At 35.5% G+C, this 23090-nt stretch overlaps 1 protein-coding gene across 1 annotated transcript; it reads left to right on the plus strand.

Annotated features, from left to right (window-relative positions):
• Positions 1 to 92: 92 nt before the first annotated feature.
• On the plus strand, positions 93 to 23090 carry LOC121419038 (probable 2-oxoglutarate dehydrogenase E1 component DHKTD1, mitochondrial). Its single transcript, XM_041613317.1, has 21 exons — positions 93 to 510; positions 2895 to 3012; positions 3899 to 3969; positions 5327 to 5430; positions 6110 to 6217; positions 7676 to 7787; positions 8693 to 8854; positions 10569 to 10642; positions 11761 to 11910; positions 12605 to 12796; positions 14141 to 14332; positions 15205 to 15382; positions 16645 to 16706; positions 16942 to 17062; positions 17837 to 17976; positions 18375 to 18531; positions 18959 to 19161; positions 19832 to 19977; positions 20392 to 20555; positions 21204 to 21289; positions 22334 to 23090. The coding sequence occupies exons 1-21, from the start codon at positions 291 to 293 to the stop codon at positions 22436 to 22438; spliced, it is 2865 nt and encodes a 954-aa protein (XP_041469251.1). The 5' UTR covers positions 93 to 290; the 3' UTR covers positions 22439 to 23090.

Genomic DNA, 23090 nt, shown 5'->3' on the forward strand with positions numbered 1-23090 from the left:
AAAATTGATATCAATTGTCGTTGAAATTAGTTTCTGAAATGAATTGAGCATGTTTCAGTGCCGGCCGGCCGGCCGGCCATGCATGCGCCCGACGACAATCCGAAACTGATGTGATACGGTACAACTAACGTTAGAGTAAAGTTATCAAGACTTTGGAAAGGAAGGAAGTGAGGAGCCAAATGAGAAAACCAGGGATTGTTCCTGAATTCATATCTAAATATATCATACATATCATTTTGCCTTATTAATAGTGTTTAATACTGATAAGGAAAGAAGCTGGAAGGCGGAACATGTTGCGTTTCTTTCGACATAGTCGAGCCAGGATTCTGTCGCAGCTGGCAACAACACCATCTGGACGACGCTTAGCGGGGGCAGTTCCCGCCGTACAGCACCAAACATCCCGCTCGTACAATGTTGGTCGCGATGTGTACGGATTTCGACAATCGGCTTGGCAGCCGCTTAATTTGATAGGCCTTCAACAACAAGCAGAGGGGGAGAAAATTATTACAGGTAGGACAATAATAGCACAATTCCAAATTCGCTATGCCCAGCCGCAACCAATGCCATGGCAATGCGCAGCTAATATTAATATCTTGTCAAAAATTAGACAGGAATAACCGTTCTGGGGAATATTAGTTTACTACTATAACTATATAACTTAAGGCATAACCTTGTTCATTGAATGAGTGCTGGGGATTTATGTAACAATATCTTTCATTTTACTATCATCCCAATTAGTGAGTGGAGCCAACGTAGTTCAGCAGAACAACCAAAATACAGAGACTGAAGCGTTTGACTACTCGAAAATGATAATTTCTATATCAAGTCAATTAGATCTACTACAGTTCATTGTTATTTTTCTTATCAATATCATGATCAATTTACAACTGAAAAAGATGTCATCATTTGCTATCAAGGCTGTGAATCCAAATGTGCAGTGTAGTCTGCGGAGCGCTAAGAAACTTGGTGTGGTGTGGTATTCGGAAATCCATTTAATCTTGGATGAAATAAAATATTTTATTTTTGTTATCAGTGACATACATGTAAAATACCCTCAAATATCTTTCAATTGGTATTCTGAGAACCATGTTATCTGTAAGACACTCTAACTTTTTAAGCAATATCCAATGAGAAATGCTCTTGTAAGTTGTAGCACTCTCATCTCATTTTGATAACCAATTGATGAAAATCCATTCTGCCAGGACGTATGGCAAAGGAGTTAGATTGCGTCTACTTATTGAATTTAAATTTGGTAGTGCGTAGACCTTTACAGAGATTTCTTTTTAAGAAATGACAATACTCTCATCTTTTGGAGGGATGTCATTATTGAGTCATTACAAGACAAGCATCATTTTGTCATTTCAAAGACAATATTGGTCAAGAAAAGCCTTATGAGATGGGCTAATTCTACAGGAATAATGTTAAGGTACTTTTGCTCTTGATGATTATATTATTTTTCTTCATTTTCAATTCAACACTTAGAGCTAAAAGACTTAGAAATATTGCTGAAATGAACATCGCAGAGATGAAATAAACCCCACGCTATATTAATATCTTAAAGGTTTTATATTTCTTCAAATTAACATGGACGCAAGCATAATTATCATAATAGTTAGAAACGTGATGAATATGTCTACACGGGCTTTGCTCTGTTTGGTTTTGCAAGATAAGTATTTAGCGCAGGTTAAATTTAAAATTCTACCTGAGAGATAAAATGTCTGTCAGAATACAAATTTCATTTTTAACCTCAAAATACCACCCCTGAAAACTAACCGATCACTTGACCACGAACAACAAATTCTTTGTACTTCCTATGCTATGCTGAGATTATCCCTAGCCTGTCTGCATCACTCTTAAGTCTGTTTTTATATCATAGGTAGGATTCCTGTATATTTAGGCGGTTTCAAACCGCCTCGATCACAAGAACCCCCGTTAAATTACGAGAACTTTTTAAGGCTAAAAAATACCCGTTAATTATTCCTGCATTCACACCGCCCCGAAACACATCCTTCGGGATAAGTTCCCGAAGTTACGAGCATGCGCAGTATGGTCTGATAAGCAGGCAAGGCGGGAGATTCAAAATCACTAGCCCAGCAGCCACCCACGCCGCCGCGCCCAACGACACGCTGGGCTAAAAGTTCCCGTAATTTGCTTTCACATCGCCAAAATACCTGCGACCTTGGAAAAATCCCCACGAAAGTTCTCGTAATTTCGCCAAGTACCTACTATTTAGCGGGTATTTTCTTTCGGGGATATTACGCGTAGTTTGCTTTCACATTACCAAAATACCTGGTATTTTCTGATCGGGGTAAATTTCCCGATCAGAGAATACCTGGAACTGGCGAACTTCGAGGCGGTCTGAAACCACCTATTGACAAGTACTAGGTATCCTTGTTGATATCTAATATGTACCAGTGAAAAATTAGTATGTTAGGTCTTGGCCTTGGCTTTGGCCCAGATGTAATTTCTGATCTGGGAGATTCATAGAATTATGTTATTCTTGCATGTCTAATGGGGGGGGGGGTTACAGATCAAGTGAACTTTTCCCAAACCAAACTAATCTCCACTCATTCCTGGCAGTCTAGAGGAGGGGGGGGGGGGGAATTTGTTCCTTGTCTCTCTCTCTCATGAATCCTATTTTGATAGCAGGTAGCGCAAGATTTAGCAAGTATCATTCAGACTCAGTATTATTTTTCTTTTTCTAAATTTGATTTCAAGCCAAGATTATTATTGTCTTGAAGTTCCTAGATAGATTTCAGGAAACTTTGACTTGCGACTTAAATATTGCGGGGTTTGAGCAGGCCCTCATAAAACAGTTAATACTAAACTGCCCTTTCAAAAATTTTCAGTTAAGATTAATGTGATTTTCCAGATTGTCTTAATTTTCTTTTCAGACAAAGCTGTAATACAGAATAGGATTGAGAATGCCAATCTGCTCCGACTTGTAACAGCCTACAGGGAACATGGACACAAAAGGGCAACGCTGGATCCTTTGGGGCTGTTGCAACTCCAGTGCGTATTACAGACACTACAATGATTTTACAACAAAGTTAACAGAAGACAGACTTTCTTTGAATATAAATTTATAAATATTTATTTTTTGAAAGATAGTGGGGTTGGAATGGCATCGGATGATATTCATATCAGATCCCTAAATACATGTATGGAACAGAAGTTATCTGAGCAGGACCCTACTAACGCTTCTTTTGTGGTCAGGGTTTGACATAGTCTATGATCAGTGATGGTACACTTTTTATGTACAACACAAACTACTTTTAAAAATATAATTGTCAGATTAAATACTTTTTGTTATCTTTTGTGCATCGTCCATTTCACTTGAAATTTGTAATGAAGCATACTTGCAGTTCGGTATGGCTACACATCAATACATGTAGTAACAAAATATCCTGAAATTGATATGTTGACGATATTGGGTCCATGCTATTGACCCCGCTATTAACTCTCATTGATATTGTTAATAATTCAGTTTTTAATATGTTCCAGACAACAATTTGTCCTAAATGCTGTCCAATGCAGACATTATCCCTATTGCTCCAAGCCAATTCACTAGGGTCACGGATAATTGGTCCTACAAAGTGTTGTCCCCAACCAATATTTATTTCCATCCTGTCCACATCTGTATTTTTTAGTGTTCTCTGAAAAAATGGTAATATTTGATTATGAATATTACTTGGCATTGCATGATGATTATTACATGTAAGTTGGTACATACATGTATCACCTTATTGTGGTTATTATAACTGGTGTCAAATGAATATCCAGTAATGTTCGATGATAGTAAAGTTATCAATGATCATTGTGTCAGTTGCATTGCAGCACCATGATATACAATGTAGTAGTTAATTTTGATTTCGATTATCATGTTTGTGAATTCTAGATCTGTGCCTGAGTTAGATCCTCATCTGTATGGACTCTCACCTCATAACAGTGAACTGTACAACTTGACAGGTGAATTCATTTTTTTTACAAATTGATAGCATCAATTTTTTATTAAAGGTAAAAGGAATGTAATTCAGCAAGCTCTGAATTCATGAATAGGTCTGTAAAACCAAGGTCAGCTACCATCATGTCATAGTAGATCAGAAACCTAAAGTTCTGTGAAATCATGAAATCTAAGCTGAAAATTGACCACACTGGAGATCACCAAAGTAGACAACCACATGTGGGGCAGTGTATTATAATTGAAAAGACCAGGGCCCCATCTTACAAAGACTTACAATTGACCCAATTAATCATAACTCTATGGAGATCCATCAGTGTCATCATTTTTTTCTACAGGAAATTTGCACAATGTCCTTTGTAAACAAAGAGAAGCACAGTGAATTTTCAGGAAAATGATGAATGCATGAATATACATCATAGTTGGAAAATATTTTGAACAAACGTATTTTAGATGTTGACATTGCTGGCTTTCCATAGTTGCGATTGATCAGATCAATCATAACTCTTTGTAAGACCGGGCCCAGATATTTGTCAACTTCTCAGCAATGACACATATTCTATCAGAATCATTGGGCTCATATTTTTTTATTGATGCATATAAAGACATTGCTGGTCACTTTATTGGATTCTGTGTGAACTCACTTGAGATTGTTACCACAGCTGAAATACATGTATGTGTATTTTGTGTCTAAAAACCATACACCCTGCGGTAGGATTTATCACTGGCTAGCTTGCAGTACCGGTAGTTAAATCATATTTTTTTCATGTTTATTATACAGTACATTTCAAAATAACAAACAAAGATGATAATGATAAGAAAACAGGGTGTTTTAAAGTGCTGTCATACATTTATATGTCAGATTAGATAGTTTTTTTGTTCCACAATGGGAACCTAGTATGAAATAAAGATGCTAATAACTAAATAAAACATTTACCATTACAAGAAATAGATTCCTGTCAGGCAACCATTTATCTCACATAAATTGAGTGTTAAAAATTAAATCAAATTCCATTTCAAAGGACAGTAGGTCCTAATTTACTATCAAAACATTTTCTGCATGGAAAATGATTTCTTTTTAAATCATTTGGTTGAAAATAGAATATCAAGATCGACTGCTATTTATGTTAAAAAATTTTGATGATGATAAGAAAATTCTTTTCAACTGTTTTGCTTCTTGTCATCAAAGAGTAAATATAAAAAAATAGAAATAAAAAAAAATAAGAAAGCAACTACTATGATTTATTATTAAAATATTTTTGGTGTGCATGTGTTTCTTTTTGCTTGAAGTGCTTGATTAGTAAATCTGTTTTCATATATATGTAATTGGTTTTCCCCTTCTCATGTTTTTGTTTTTACATGAAGGTATTGTAAACATTGGAAAAAAGGAAGGAACAATTCAAGAGGTTATTGAGCATCTACAGAAGGCTTACTGTGGCAGTATTGCTGTTGAATTTGCTCACTTACTGGTATGTAAAATAAGAATTATCAGGCAGTTACATGCTTTTGATATTAAATGGTAAAGAATGGACATGGAATGTATGTTTGATTATGATATCTGATATCATCTCTTCATTATACAAGTGATGTGATTATAATGCACAACCTGTGTTCATGAGGGCTCAGATTTCCAACAGGTTTTAGATAACATGTTTCTATCTTGTAAACACTGAAGTCTGAATATTGCATAAGCGGTGTTAATGGTTGCAGCAATTATTAAAACTATTAGATATATGTCAAATATATGATATCTACATCTTCTAAGGGAATTCCCCCTCAAGGAAAACAGATTTCTATGGTCCAAAGAGATAACAATTATCGGCAGAGTCACCTTTAGATTCTGAAGAGCTGGGAAGTATTTTATTAAGGGCCAAGTCAGTGATTTTCAGTTTGCTCTAAGTCAAACAGATGCGAATATTCAGTAGCTTATGATAGTGAAAATATGAAAGAAAATCACTGTGTAATACACATTCCTCTGTACACTCAGTGATTTCATTGCAAGTGATGATGATATCCACATTCCATTGAAGAGCATAGACACTTTCAAGTGAGTTCATAGGAGTAATAAACATGAAAATTATCGGTGTCTTCACTTTCATTGTAAGAATTTGGTGAAGTAACAATTTTTTTCCGATGTGATACTTTCAGACAAGTGAAGAGAGAGAATGGTTTTCCAACGAAGCTGAAGAGAGCCCTCATTGGTTTGTATCTAATGCCACCCGGCAGAGGATTGCACAATTGATGGCAGACGCTCAGGTTAGTCTTGTTTCATACATTTGTTTTACAATCGTGAAAAAAAAGAACAAAATGAAAATCCATATTTTATCGTTCGAAATAGAAATTTTAAATAGAAGTACTCCAAAAATTCATTTTGCCCAATCGATCATGGGTCCGGCAGCCACTGTGCAGCACCAGATCGACAATGCTCTGTCTTCTTGAATGTTGAATGCCAAACAGGTACCAGCAATTTCCATCTTTTTACGTCATTTGGTCTAATGCGGCCGGCATTTGAACTCTCAACTTCCCGATAGTGAGACAGACGCTCTGCCAACTGAGTCAACACACTGGTTCAGCCTGATATTGGGAACAAACAAGTTGCACAGCCCATTCTTTAAAAACTGATGAGCATAACTTTTCTATGGATGATTTAAATTTTTATTGGCTGTTGGGCCCTGTCTTTAATAATTTATTTTTGATATCAGACACATGGTATGAATTATTAGTGGCCCATTCCATAAAGACTTTCAATTGTAATTGTACCATGGAAAATTAAATTTTGATTGGCTGCTGGGCCCTGTTACCATGATAGCAAAGTTTCTATTGTTAGTTCTTTCTACAAATGGGCCTCAGGTGTATGTAACTTGTAAGCTGAAGTACATGTATCGTGGGGAATGGACACCAGAAGAGTGAAATAAGCATTAATTCACAGTAGTTTTTTTTTTATCCCCAGTATCTGTAGATGCTTTGTTAAGTAAATTTTTACTATTATCTTTTTTTCATTACTGTTTTTCTTACATATATGGAAGCTTAAAGGTGAATGCCAGTTTTTGTAACGATATCAAAATGAGTTGGTACAGAATCGAATGAAATAACCACCAAAGTGTCTTTTTGTATAAATAAAGAATATGTGCCAAAGGATTCTGGAAGAAATTGTGTAATTGCTGAGAAATTAGCAAATAAGCACAGGATTTGGGTCAAGCGTCAGGCACGACATTCAAAGCAATAATAATACACTGTCCCATGTGCGCTTATCTGTGTTGGTGATATTCAGTGTAAATATTTTTCAGCGTAGATTTCAAGATTTCACAAAGTTCAGTTTATGTGACTGTACCAGATCTAGATCCTCGATGATATACTGACAATTAAGCCTGGTTTCACAGACTTTCTCATGAAATCAGTGTTTACTGCAACTACTGGCATTTCTCTTTAAATCATTAGGTACTTAAGTGAAACATCCTTATCTGTGTATTCCACAAGTGTAGTTTTGAGTATCCAAGATAAAAAAAGGGACAATTAGAATTTGGCCATAATTAAAAAAAAACATCCCTCTTAGATTACAGTTGTTTGATCCCCTGTAACTTTCTATTTCTTTAATGCAAAATGTTATTCGCCATGGACAGAATAGGGAAAAGTAGCCCCCCCCCTGCAGTATAGAAATGTTGTTTTCACCTGTTATGACATAGAAAGAATTGTATTTTATTTTGTTTTGTCCAGGCTTTTGACCAATTCATGACCACCAAGTTTGCGACTGTAAAGCGTTACGGTGGGGAAGGAGCTGAGAGCATGATGGCATTTTTCCATCAACTTTTTACTCAAGCTGTTTCAGGTATCCATTTTTTTTCCTTTGAATTATTATTGATTATCATTGATGAAAACAGGGGTCAATTACCTGCAGCCCCATTTTGACATTTTAGCCTATTCCTGAATCCTGTGAGATTTTGAGTTCCCCCTTTTTTTGTGACAGATGACTTCTATTGTTATTTACTCATCAATATTTGTTGTTGATTTTTTTTTACTGATTGCTTATACCATGGTCACATTTGTTCTACGGCGGCCGTACGGCGAGTCGAAAACAGCCGTTTTATCAATGTTGATTCAAACCACCTATATATAGTCGGACAAAAAATTTTATAACGGCTGTTTTCGACTCGCCGTACGGCCACCGTAGAACAAATGTGACCATGGCATAAGAAAGCATGAATGCTTGAAAGCAAGCAACCAGAAGACTGATAGCTTAAGGTCCTCTTCGAGGGACCTGGTAATGAGGATTAATTCCTTTTCAAAGGGCACCAACGCACCAAGTGGGAATATAACCTGGATCACTGGAATCCAAAACCCCCTCTCTACAGACTGAGCTATCGCGCCTTCTTATCCATGATAGACTGTAACATACTGCTACTCTGCCCCTTCCCACTGTAGATCTATCACTGATAGCTGTGGAAATTACACCCCAGCTGTGCTTACTTGTACACTGCATTATGATGATGATTACATCCATTATGATCATATATAATGTTATTACTCATGTTATGCTGATTTCCACTGTCGTACATTAAAAATGTTTCCAAGTTTTTGTATGAAAGCCAAATTGATAGGAAAATAAATGAAAACAAGCAACAATAAACCATACAAATTGCATATCATACCAGCTAACTAGTATAATGAATATATTCGTTCTTGTGGCTTTTCATATGAACACATGTTAATTTTACTTTTCCCCTTTCAAAATAGATGGAGTTGAAGACATTGTTCTTGCCATGCCACATAGAGGGCGTTTGAATCTTTTAATGGGACCACTTGGTTTCTCACCACTGGTGATGATGAAGAAACTCCGGGGTAACCCAGAGTATGCCCCACATCTGCACTGTGTGGGAGACATACCAACCCATCTCTGTAAGTACATTTGGTTAATTATTCTTTTTCAATTTGGGTCATATGCATTTATCACAATATCCTACAGTTTTACTGGCTCTTGTTAACGGATGGTGCATTAGTGGGAAACATGTATTCAATGAATTGTGTCTCTTGCAAACTGCAGGGTTTACATCATCAAACCTGTTACTTAAGCAGAAATTATTCATAAGGTAAAAATGACAAAAGTAGAGTATGCTATAATATACAGTGCGTCCCACAAAAAAAACGAAACAGATTTATCGATGAGTTATCATAACTTAATCACAAATAAAATAGATAAATGACCTACCATTGTAAAGCTTAGAATCTCCTCTTTCATCTGAAATTATTTAGATTATTTCTCATTCACGCATGAGTGAGCAAAAGCAATTTGAAGAGGGATACAAAAGAGTCATTTGGCAGGCTGTATCTGGGTTTCAAAATGAAAACCTTATTTTTCAAAAGTTCAATATCTGTTCTTTAATTTGATACCTCAATTACAGAAAATGGTCGAGAAATAACAAAGTTCTGGTTATTTAAATAAGGCTTGAATTTCAATTATTTCACAAAATGAATAGGTTCTACAGGCTAGCGTTCAAACTCACTTGACACTCCATTTTGTTGACGATCAGCCATGCATTGAGTCTTTTGTTAACGATGCGATAGCTTCTGTTGGAAACCGGTGAAAACATGTTTATTTAATGAAATTATGGAAATACAAGCATCGTGTCAAGGGAACATAACTTTTTTTATTTTTTGACAATTTTTTGTGATTAGGGTATCAAATAAAAGAGCAGATATTGAACTTTTTAGGCATGTCATTTTCTTTTTGAAATTCAGATACCCCCCGCCAAATGAGTTTTTGGTATCTTTTCTTCAAATTTTTTTTGCTTTTATGCGTGAATGAGGAATAATCTAAGTAATATCAGATGAAAAAGGAGATTGTAAGCTTTACATTGGTAGGTCGTTTGTCTATTGTATTTGTGATTTAGTTATGATAAGTAATCGCTTAATCCCGGTTTTGTTTTTTCTTGGACGCACTTTATAAGGACTAAGAACTTCATTAATAAGATAAGTGCATAAATTAACAAAAATAAGTGCCATAAATTAACAAAAGTAAGTGCATAAATATGAGTAACATAAATAAATCCTAAAATCAATTAAAAAGTAAGGCAATTGCAAATGATGAATAAAATTGTTTCATCGAGTCAATATTGATTTAACAATGGCTGGGCCTTAATCATAAGTAGAAAAAGTGGACAAAATAATGGGATGACCTTTGTATTAAATCTCAAAGGACAAAAAAAAGATATCAGATTAGGCGATTAGTTCCATCTCTGTTTTAAGTTTTCATAAACATTATGTTTTGTCATACTCATAAGGGGTTAAGTGGTTGCTTATATTAATGTGTCAAAGTAGAAAAACTTCCATAAATATGATGATTAATTATGCTTAAAATTTTACTGCTATGTTTAGAAAAAAAGATAAAATTTTTGTTTCAATTAAAATTTCCTGGTATTAAGAATGCTATAAAATCACTATACTTCTATACAAATGAAATTTCATAATTTTCACAATCATCTATTGTATCAAATATTGGAACAAAGAAGAAAAACCACCTTATTTGCCTTCCAAATAGCCCTTTTTCTGTTATGGTCTAGGGCCACTCCAACGTTTCTGTGTTGTACTATTGTATTCCTGTGTATTTACACAGGGACGTCCGTGGATCTGGATGTGGACGGAAAAGAATTGCATCTCTCTCTCATTCCTAATCCTTCACATCTTGAGGTAAAGATGCGATGGGAAAAAATATTTTGCCTGTCGCCCTATTTCTCGCTCTGTGAACAAACGAGAAAATATTTGTATCTAGTTTGTATTTTGTTGCTTTGCTGTGATGTGTGCTTTTCTGTAATCTAAGTAAGGTTCACCTCAAAGAGTGTTTGATCACCATTTGTCATCTTAAAAGTTGTTAATGAAAATAGTGGTAGTTGTGTGCTTTGAAATATTGAATTGCGAAGGCCTGTATCCTAAAGTCTGGTTTTGCTTACACCAAGGTCTAATTCTGTGTCAAACTTATGGGAAACCAACAAAATTCAAACTTACATTTACATTTTTAGGTTTAAATGGTGAAGAGAATTATTTCAGTATTTATTCATTGTCAGTTACGAATGATTTGAGTGCTATTGACCAGAGTCTGAATTAAACCTGAATTCAGAATATGGGCTTAGCTGTTTAACTGCTAGATTTGTTCAAAATGTTCAAAACAGTACTGTATCTTATCATTTGAGTATTTCTGTTTCATGATTCTTAGAAGATGTAGTCTCTGCAATTTTAAATTCAGTTGACATTTAGCATTCATACATTATTCATGTTTTGTTGATAATCTTTTTTTAGAAGATGCATCATTACTGCCTACTGCTGAAAATGGAATAAACTTATGCATATTAACCATCTCTGCTAATTTTAACCAAAGTTTAAAAAAACAACAACAAATTATCGGTTTGCAAAATGCAATCAATATTGCTGTACATCATACAAATGTTATTTAGTTAGCCCATTTACTTGAATTTAATTTCATTTTAGAAGTTTAGCATTTATGTCTGAGGTTATTGATGGAGTTTCTTCTTATGTCTATTCATATTCCAGCTTATATGATCAATTTCTCTCATGTTTTTTATGAAATTATTGGTGTAATAACGTAACAAGATTCTACATGTATGTGGTCATGGTATGTAAAATTAATACTTTATTTCATAATTTGTTTGATTTACTAGAAGTTTTCTAAACATAAAAGCAAGTTTTCAAATGAATTCAATTGAAGTAGATGAGAGGTACTCTGTATTGGTAATGAACTTTGCAATATAATGTCAACAATTAATTTGATACATACATATGTTTACTTCTAGGCTAATATACCTGTTGGCATTGGTAAAGCTAGAGGGCGCCAGATGAGAAAACAAGAAGGTGACTATGCTGCTGATCTGCCATCTGATTGTTGTCATGGCGATAAAGTCTTGAACGTTCTTCTTCATGGTGATGCAGCTTTTGTTGCCCAGGTATGTGGTGGTTTGTTGTAATGAAATGAAAATTGGTTGACTTGTGCAAAGCATATTGGCGTGAACGCACCAAAGAGGTTTAAAAAGACTCTGTGTGTGAACTGTGAAAAGAGTGGGTAAACAAACTGCCCATGACACATAATTACCTTCATACCTGATTCTATGATAAACTAATAACTGGGTGCTTTCAAAATTGATTGATACTTTCACATTACCATTTTGCCCTAATCACTTATTTCTTTGTCATACTGTATGTGTCAGAGTGTAGTGGATAGGTCTCTGGACTGTGAATAATTAGGTACTGGATTCAAACCTTTCTTGAGTTCTAAAGATGATGATATATATGAGTTACCTCATGGATTACAAACATCAGTGAAGAATGCATGGCCTTTTTGGAACCATGAAATATGTTTTTTATTAAAGCTGGAATACTTTCAAGAGAATAGACAATGTGCATTTAGTTCTTTGTGGACTGATTTAATTGATTTGGATAATTCATCCATAAAGCAAAATTAATTATCAATGTAAAAACTGAAAAATTGTTTTGTTATTAAATTTGCTAAACAATTGTTACAATTGTTTGATTTCTCCACCAGAAAAATAAACCTTCCTCAAAATGAGGAGAGTCTCTTTAGTATTCAAGGGAAAATAGCATTCTTGTAAAATGTTTATTTACCTTTTCATTACACCACAGGGGGTGATTGCTGAATGTTTTGCGATGGCCAACCTTCCTCACTATGCAGTAGGTGGATCCATACACCTAGTTGTCAACAACCAAATTGGCTTCACCACACCATCTGAGAGAGGGCGCTCTTCTCCATACTGTAGTGACATTGCCAAAATGAATGGAAATCCTGTTATCCATGTGAATGGCATGGATCCTGAGGTAAATATATATAAAAAGACTAATGCTGTTATTGACCAAATAAAACTATCAAAATATAAAGGTTTTTGCCGTCTAAAGAAGCTTGGTTTCATTTAGAGCACCAATTTTTGAGTGACAAAATAATATAGGGTTATTGAATCAGTGAAATTACAACTGTGTGATATGATATTGGATGTATATTGTTTTTAAACCATGTAATTAGACCAGCATTTTGAATTAAATTTGAATTCAGAATATTGTACTACTTTCATGATTGAAAGTATACATGTAGGGGAAGGCGGGGTAAGTTGAGCATAGGGGCAAGTTGTGCCACCACCTCCAGGCCAATAATGAATGAGTCGGACATTGTGGTGGTGTCATGTATTGATGACCCATTACATAACCCTTTACCCAACCATATTGTTTTTGACTTTGAAACAAAAAGTACTTTTTTATACGGAAAAATACAAATTTCAGCAAAAAAAGTAAAAAGAGGTGTAAAATAGTGGAGTGCTGTTTCCCCACACACGTCTTTAAATATGATAAAGAAATAACAATATTGTTAGACCAGGTATGGATCTTCATTATTTTCATAGTCTTTTCAATGATGGATGCATAAGAAATGAGTGGATGTGAAAATATCGCATTATTGTTCGGACTGGGGTACTTTGAGCCAGCCATGGTAATTCTTATGGTAATAAGAGTGAAAAATCAAAAAAATCTTGAAAAGCCATTGATATGCAGGCAGAAAGGTGTAAATTCACATGACAGTTCTTTTACTTTTAGCGGATGTTAGTATTTATAGAGAATTAGCAAGTGAAAAGACTTGAAATAAAAAATTGTCATGCTGCTTCTTCCCGCATACATTTTGTACATAGTTTTTGTGGCCCAACTTACAATTTACCCCACATATTTACCCCACATATGGGGCAAGTTGAGCCATTTGACATCGTTTTTTTCAAAGGTCACAATGAATTTCAGTGTGGGGGTAGAAAGTTATATATAGGTGAAAAATGTTTCCCAAGAATCAAATTTAAAGGCAAGGTACTTATTTCTACAATATTATTAGTCATATCAATTCTAACATGCAAAATGCAAAAAGTGTCACAACTTACCCCGCCTTCCCCCACAGACCTGCCAATCGTTCCCTTTTTAGAGTATTTGTTCCTCTTTTTTGCTATAAATACACCAATACTTTTTTGTATGATTTGTTACTTTTTTTAAAATTTCTGATCATTGAGTATGTATCACACGCAGCATAGTCTTATGCCATTTTGTCTTAATTGTGTGATGAGCTTCCATGCTTAAATGCAACTTTATTTTGTAATTGCATCCTTGGGGTATGCTCTATTGTCCATATTCCAGGCTGTTCTATCAGCTTGCAGGCTTGCAGTGAGCTACAGACACAAATTCAGGAAAGATGTGGTGGTTGATTTTTTGTGCTTCCGTCGCTGGGGTCATAACGAGCTTGACGACCCCTCCTTCACCCAGCCCATCATGTATGATAACATCCGATCAAGGCTCAGCATACCAGATACATACATCCAGAAAGCTGCCGTAAGTAGAAGTTGATCAAAATGGTTGGTCCGTGCGCTCTCAAACTGCAATCACAAATTAAAATTGAAATTTATTCAGATTGTTGTTACTGTGGGCCAGACAACAATATATTTTCCACACTGATTTTTTTTTCATTCCAAGCCCGGCTCAGCCAGGAAGCAGGGTCAACTGGGAGTCATAATGCATGTCCAAATCAGAGGCAGGCTGCTAATGTCACTCAGGGTAACTAAAAGTTGCTCAGGCAAAAAGCGTATATGAATCCAGCACTTGTTGATATTATTGATAAATCATTGAACCATAATTGAGATATCTGCAGAGTCAATCTTTCAAAATGCTTAATTATTCTTTTTCAATTTGGGTCATATGCATATATTACAATATTATCTTACGGTTTTACTGGCTCTTGTTAACGGATGGGCATTAATGGGAAACATGTATTCAATGAATTGTGTCTCTTGCAAACTACAGGGTTTACATCACCAAACCTGTTACTTAACCAAACCAAACCTGTTATTTCCAGCATTTCATGATAATGTTTTGAAAAACATTTTTTCATAAGGCTGAGGAAAGCTGCTAGAATGCAACCCTATTTCAAAAGAAGTTTTTTAAATCACATTTCAGGGGTAAAGTAGTGAAAATTGAATGCAGCCTCTGATAAGTCCAGTCTGTCACATGTACAAATTATTTTTTTTTCCATAGATTTTATTAATTTCAGTCTTGTGTCAATGAAAATTCTAGGAATGATGAATTAATTTTGGAAAGTATCCCTGTTAGAATGATTATTGGCTTTTCCAAAGGTTGGCAGCTCTGATAATGATACAATTTTTTTTGAAGGGAGAAGTATTTACAAAAAAATCATATTTTTATTGCAGGAAGAGGGATCTATCAGTAAGGAAGAGATTGACAAGAATGTTTCAGAGAAGATTCAGGAGTGGAATCGATGTCTGAAAGAAGCAGACTCCTCCCCCGCCCATGCCTATGAATCCATACGTCAGGGTCAATGGTCATCATGTGATCCTCCTCCATCACACATTGCATTATGGGATACAGGTGAGTTTGGTTTAAGTAGAACTTTGTGAGAAGAAATGAAATAGAGTAATCATTATGGGAATATAAATGACGTATGTGAAGATAATTGTATATGCTGAGAGAGATCTTCTATGCAGGCAGCTCAAGTAATCAGTTATTGTTGATTTAATACCAGAGCATCTGGTAGGCTAGGTACAGCAAGCTTCCATTTGGCTGCAATCCCTGTGCATGTGGCTGGATATAACTGATCCCCTACATGTAGATGTGTATGAAAGAAGGAATGAAAAGATGAATCTTGTGTCTGTTTAATCTATATGACTAGAAATAAGTAAAGTTATTGTTAATCTGGGACTGTTTTTTTAAAGAAATTATGATGATCTTTTCCCATAAGGCTTAGCTAAACTACCATGATGGCAGGATTCAAGTTTCCATGGAAATTTATTTAATTTGCAGAGTTTCCATAATTGTAAGACCTTTATTAAACAAGCGATTGCTCTGAAAATTGCCATGATACAATCATTTAACCTATGGGATATGGCACTCAGATTATATTTCAACTGGAGTGTGAAAAGTTTTCAAGGCTTACATGAGTAGGCGCTAGACCAGGGGGTTCTACCACTGCCTTCACATTTCTGCAGGGAAACAGATACATTTGTTTCTTGAAAGCGACTTCTGTGCGGGGAACTTATTTTGTACAGAACAGATATTGAGGTCTAAATTAGTGATAGTCAATGCAGTACATTCCAAAACCACTAGTACACACTATAATGTGCCTCACATTGACGGTCTCCTTAAAGGTAAATGACAGTAGTTGCAGTAAAACACTCATTTCATGAGAAAGTCTGTAAAACCAAGGTTAAGTATTACTATATCATTGTCGATCTAGATCTGGTACAGTTACATAAACTGAACTTTATGAAATCATATAATCTAAGGTGAAAAACAATCACACTGAAGATCGCCAACACAGACAGGCACACGTAGGACAGTGTATATTATATTGCTGGAATAAAGACCCGACGGAAGTGCCCGAATCCGCGCTTATTTTGCTTATTTCTCAGCAATTACACAATTTCTTCCAGAATCCTTCGGCACATATTTTTTATTCATATAAACAGATACTTGGGTGGTCATTATATTGGATTCTGTAAACAGTCATTCTGAGATCGTTACCACAACTGGTATTTATCTTTCACTAACCTTGCATTTTATTTAATGCTCGTATGTGTGTACATGTACTATGAAACTAATGTACTTATTTTTGCTTTCTTCTTGTTTTGCAGGTGTTGAAACAGATTTACTGAAATTCATTGGGGGAAAGTCTGTAGAGATTCCTAATGATTTTGTGAGTATTAATGAATTATATCTATTTATAGAAGTAAATACTGTTGAGGAAGTATTACAAAAGAGGTGTAAGGATTATATAAAAATATGTATTTAATCCTAGTGACCAATTAAAAATAACAATAATAATTTTATGAAAATGACTGATAAGGAGGGCAGCAGAAATAAGTTTTGTCAAATCAAAATTGTATGAGAAACATCAACCAAAATTTCCACTAAACCTTTTGTTTTTGCAGGGTATACACCCGCATCTAAAGAAGATCTTTGTAGATGCAAGATTGAAGAAACTAGAGGAGGGATCTTCTATAGATTGGGCTACTGCAGAGAGTTTGGCTTTTGGGTCATTGCTACTTCAAGGTATTTTTTTTTTTGTAGTAATAAACCCATTCCCCCCCCCCCCCCGAAAAAAATAATGGAAGTCAGAGTATGTCTGATAATCTTTCCAAGCCCACAGTACTAAGCAATGATTTAACTTGAATTCCCTTCAGAATGGTACCCTCTTTGTTATTATATCATAAGGGAAGAAGCAATATTCAAAAGTGTAGGATAAGGTTTGTAGTTTATACACCATCTGTAGCACCTTTATGTGTTGAACAGTGGGGTCAATGGTTTACACATAACGCAAATGGTAGACATCTGTCTGGCTTTTCAATACATAGACATTTCTGCAAAGGACACAGTTACATCCGAACAAAGATTGCTTCCTCGAATGAATTCTATTTAGTAGTCGTTCATGGACTAGTCTATGAAGCTTGCAATGTTTGGTTTTCTGTCTTTGTCCAGGTAAAAAAGACCTCATAACGATTTGGCTCTGTTTGATTGGGAAAAATAACAAAAACCATAACACATCCATAACACAAGTTTAGACTTTGGAATTTTCCCAGGTGATCATTTGGATCACTTCCTTTATTGATCCGGGCTAGATTAGTCTAGGAAAGCAAGTGTGATTCAGATTATTTTTAGGCCATTGATAATATGTACTTTGTTTTAAAAAAGTTTATTCTAGATGATTTTCAGGCTTTCATATAAATTGTAAGTGCTATCCCTGATAAAAGATCCTAAGATTCTGGTTGAACCGTTCTTGTTCACTAATATTTACCTTCCTCCTTCCACCCCCCCCACCACCATCAGGATTCAATGTGAGACTAAGTGGTCAAGATGTAGGGCGGGGTACCTTCAGTCATCGTCATGCCATGCTGGTTGATCAGGATAATGACAGTATTCACATACCACTCAACCACATTGATCAATCACAAAGAGGATTCTTTGAGGTAATGATATGATAATGATACTTGGTTTATATAGCAAGAGTAAGCTTTAGAAATAAAAGGTGAAACCAAAGTAAATTTAATAATCTACTTATCCTGAATGTTAGTAACCTAACATAGAATATGATTTGAAACAGAAAAAATTATTGAAAATATGATATTATTCTTTGTGCATTATGTGGTACAATTCCTGATGAAAAGCCAATCAGCATAAGCTGATCATAACACCCTCTGAATTGACAAGCCAAGAAATCAACAAAATCACTGCAAATGCAAATTTGAAAGCTTGATGATTTTAAGAGTAAACCTGTCCTGATAAATGCTGTGTCCCTTATGGGGTTAACAGTTTCCACTATATCTAAAAAACAACAACTTTTTCCCCCTTTCATACTTTTGGTTAGGTTGCAAACAGCCCATTGTCAGAAGAAGCTGTGTTAGGTTTTGAGTATGGGATGAGCATAGAGACTCCTAATCTGATGGTTATATGGGAGGCTCAGTTTGGTGATTTCTTCAATGCTGCTCAGACAATCATCGATACCTACATCTTTCCTGGAGAGTGTAAGTATTATATTATTGATTTTTGTTCTTCACTGACAAATGCAAGAATAATTGAATTGTGATACATCTAGTTGCCAGTGGCTTATTTGTAGTTTGAACACAGAAATATAAATTTCATTTACACAGAATTTTTATTCACTATTATCACTTACGACTGGAACACTGCATGAAGAACTTTGAAGTGTTAGGGTTGTTTTCCTTTAGGTATATTTTCAATATACATTTATAGTGTAACTTCCAAAATCATGTTCATTTTAATAAAAAATGTTAAGGAAGAATTTAAACCTAAACACATTAAGAAAAAGTTTTGCAAGGACCATAATAGGAGGCAAAGATTACTTGGACCTTCTGATCTTGGACCCAATAACATGCGATGATTCATTTTCATTTGCCCTCACTTTGACTCTTTTTTCTAACCCCCATGCAGTAAAATGGCTTCTCCAAAGTAGTCTCGTCATGCTGCTTCCCCATGGCTTTGACGGAGCTGGCCCCGAGCACTCTTCCTGTCGTCTTGAGCGATTCCTTCAGGCTTGTGACAGCAGCGATGAGAGAGTGGATGGAGATAATGTCAATGTGCAGATTGCCAACCCAACAACACCAGCTCAGTACTTTCATCTTCTACGACGGCAGGTGTGTATAGGATGGTGGAGGAAAGTTGAGCTATAACTTCTGAAGGTTTCCATGGCGAAGAAGAATAGTGTAGTAGGTCTTACGGTACACCATGTATCTTTCTTGGGCAAATGTTGGTCCTGAAAAGGACCACCCAATCTCGAGGTTTCGACAAGTGTGTTCTTTCTCCTGAGGACGACAAGAACACACTTGTCGAAACGTCGAGATGGGGTGGTCCTTTTCAGGACCAACATTTACCCAAGAAAGATACATGGTGTACCGTGAAACTTACTACACTAAAGTTGAGCTACTGCAAAAGTGGAATAAATTCAGTTGATAACTTTTAAAAATTTACCCAGGTTGAACAGAACTACCATCTTCAACTGTTTTGGAGAGTTAATTTGAGATTAATTCAAAGGCATTATAGTCATGAAAATTGTGTAGCTTTAACTTTTGAAGGGGGCGAAAAAGAATAGTGTAGTAGGTTTCACAGTGCACCATGTATCTTTCTTGGGCAGGTGTAGATCCTAAAAAGGACCACCCAAACTCATTTAGGGTGGCCCTTTTCAGGACCAGCACCCCCCCCCAAAGATACACGGTGTACTCTGAAACCTACTACACTAAGGTCTTCAGTATAATTAGATGGCAAACTTGAGTGATGTTTTGATTGGTTCAATTCTTTCCATTTCAGATGGTCCGTAACTACAGGAAGCCTTTGATCATGGCCTCTCCAAAGATCCTTCTACGTCTTCCAGCTGCCACTTCAGACCTCTCAGAGATGGGTCCTGGAACTAGTTTTAGACCAGTTATAGATGACAAGACTACTGATCCTAAAAGGTATGTGATACAGTAACATTATAGTAATATTATACAATGGAGTGAAATCTCTAGGGACAGATATGTTATTGGAAAAAAGAAGAATGAGCATACCTTCATTTGGTAAAGGCCATCATTTTTCGTGCAAGGTTTTTTCACTGATATGTATAGATTATTATGAGCAGGCCTACAGTATGAACAATGAATTATTTCTCATGCGAGCTCCTATTTTGGTGCAATTTACAAGAATGTTAAATGTATTATACACTTCTGATCTTGCTATGGCAAAGATAATTTGCGGTATTTAAAATGATTATTGTCATTATTATTAATTTGGCAAGTACATTAAAAGAAATATCTGAGTCTGTTATTTGACTCCAGTGATAAGGCAGCCTCTGATTTTTATATCAAACCCTTTTTTAATTGTAAAAACAGTATCCAGAAGATTATTATATGCTGTGGAAAGCACTACTATGCGCTACAGAAGGAGAGGGAGAGCAGACAGGCTCATCATATAGCCATAGTGAGGGTCGAGTCTCTGTGCCCCTTCCCAGCTGACGTCCTGCAAAGTGTTTTAAGTAGATATACTAATGCCAAAGGTGAGATACTAATGGATGGATGGTATGATTAAATGTCGGACAAAATGATTGATGAATGGACAGAATGGCTATATAGTGATTGTGGGGAAAATTTGTCTGGTTGGAGCGAAGGGTCTGTGCTTGACAGCATGCCTTACACCAAAGATGAAATGGTGATGGATGGAAAGATAGATAGAATGTAGAAATTAGCCATGAATGAAGAATAAGATTGGAATGAATACATAAGTGGATAGATGGATGAAGGAATGGAAGGCTCTGTGGATAAAGGATTGGACGGCTGGATGGATGAAGAGATGAACGGATGGTTAGATGAGAAATAAAAAGATGTGTCGGGCTGACCATCTAGTCAAAGTGGTAGCAGTCATTGCATCATGCAATGTGTGATGTGTATATGTTGTCACGCCAAAGATGAGATGTATATGTTATATTCATAAACAAATAGACATGGGCTCTTGATTAAAAGTGATATTGGCAGACTTGGCAATCTTGTGTGTTAATGTTGTCCTACGCAGTCATCAGGTGCAGAATAGATATTGTCGTGCCATAGATCAGATAGTGATCAATGGGTATAGATGTGACATTGATTAGAAATCATTTAATTTTTATTACTGAAATGAATCTATATTATTGATTTTTTTTTCCTCTCAGAATATGTTTGGAGTCAAGAGGAACACAAGAATATGGGGGCGTGGTCCTTTGTAGCACCTCGCTTTGAAAACCTTGTTGGGTATAAGGTATGTGAAAATCAATATAAGATAAAACAGCAATGGCAAGATAGCTCAGCTTTGCAATGCAGCGGTCTTGTAACAGATATAAATCTGAGTTGAATATCAGTGATTGATCTAGAGTTTACAAAGTAGAATATTCTAATCATTTGTGACTGTTATACTCTTCTACATTTATAGCACTCTTGCTTAATTAACATATGTAATAAATTAGTTTGGGTTTTTACTTACATATACTTAATTCATTTTATTGTGATGATAAGGACGTTGTTAGATGAATGGGATATTTGAAATTGTGCTTTTCTACAAGCCAACAATCGTGAAAATCAGTGAAATGGGTCAGTTTTAAATCTATTTCTCTTAAAATGTCATGGAAATATTTTTTCAACAACGTAAAATGACTTATATTTGTAGATTTGACCATTTTGACATATTAACAAATTGTATTCCTGTATAAATCCTGCAAACTGAATGGATGTTGGAAGTTGCATTTTCTGCCATACAAAAATATAGAAAGTCTACGAACCTTGTGCACTCTATAGAGTCTAGCCTCACTAATATGGCCACAGATGCAGGCACCCTTCATGTTATGTGGCAAAATGGAGTGGGAAGCCATTGCTAGTAAAGTTTATACGGTCAAGAGATCTACCGGTATTCATTATAAAATGTGTAATTCCTCCATGCTAGTGAGCTATCAATGGTTCTGTGACTTTGGAGTGAAAAAGGAATGAAATAAGGGGAGTATTTCATGAAACAAATAGAGATTTACATTAACTAATTTGCTTTGAACCAATCAGGTGCAATGCTTTCAGTAGCTTATAACAATGGTAAGTGAAAATCAAGAGGTTGTTTGTTTCATGAAATACTCTCAAGATTGAAAATTGCTCATAAATAGTGGTTATGGTTAGTTTTAAAGAGGGAAGCTGGCCTTGGGATATGGCTGATCAATAGAGGATTTAGGATAACCTGATATAAATCAAGATTGGACTTTACATTTAGGGAAATTATCAAAATGATAACATCTGTTGTTTTCCTATAAATTTTTATTTACAGCTTGCCTATGCTGGGAGAGATGTTCTTGGAGTTCCTGCTGTTGGCACTGCAACCCTACACCAAGAAGAGGTCAGACAGATCATGGTTCGGACGTTTGATCGGTAGTTTCTACTAAAGATCTTATTCAATATGAATGTAATGAAAACATGGGTGATATTACATTGATGTTATGACTTTGTATGTGTACAAGATGATCTTATTCTTAAACAAAGGTTCCTATTTTTAGCAGAGATGCCAACCTTGTAAAATAAATTGAAGTATGCCTTTTTTATGGATTAAACAAAAGTATTTTTGGTGGTAAAACAGTATTTTTTCCACTTTGCTGCAATAGACATGTGCGAATTTGGAACAAAGCGTATATCATGAAACCTGCAGTATTTTCAATGAAAAGTAGTTTAAAATACTGCCAACGGGAGCAATTATCTTTCATGCTTTTAAGTTTCTCACCAAAATCTGTGCCATGTCTTTGAGCAAGAAGTCCACTCAGTATCTTTCCATGTGGCATTCCTGCATTCTGTATTGTTTTGTGTATGCTGAAAAGGGAGGATTAGAAGGAAAGAGAAGTCAAGTGGGATTGCCACTGAAATATGTAGTTCAGACTTTTGTCAAAGTACCTTTATGTTTGGTTAAGAACATCTCATAATGCAAACACTTGATGCAAACGGACACACACTGCCATCACATGCTGAATATTACTATAGTGTCACTGTCATTATCAATTTTTTCAAGTTCATAGCATTGTAACTTTTTTGTAGAA

Source organism: Lytechinus variegatus, chromosome 7 (genome assembly GCF_018143015.1).
Source record: "Lytechinus variegatus isolate NC3 chromosome 7, Lvar_3.0, whole genome shotgun sequence".
Lineage (NCBI taxonomy): Eukaryota > Metazoa > Echinodermata > Echinoidea > Temnopleuroida > Toxopneustidae > Lytechinus > Lytechinus variegatus.

What these genes read in the sequence shown, in the direction of transcription:
- LOC121419038 (XM_041613317.1), top strand. Translation starts at nt 291, where the DNA reads ATGTTGCGTTTCTTTCGACATAGTCGAGCCAGGATTCTGTCGCAGCTG. An exon ending in TTTTACTCAAGCTGTTTCAG is followed by an intron (nt 7,788 to 8,692) that starts GTATCCATTTTT and finishes CTTTCAAAATAG; the next exon opens with ATGGAGTTGAAGACATTGTT. An exon ending in CATACATCCAGAAAGCTGCC is followed by an intron (nt 14,333 to 15,204) that starts GTAAGTAGAAGT and finishes TTTTTATTGCAG; the next exon opens with GAAGAGGGATCTATCAGTAA.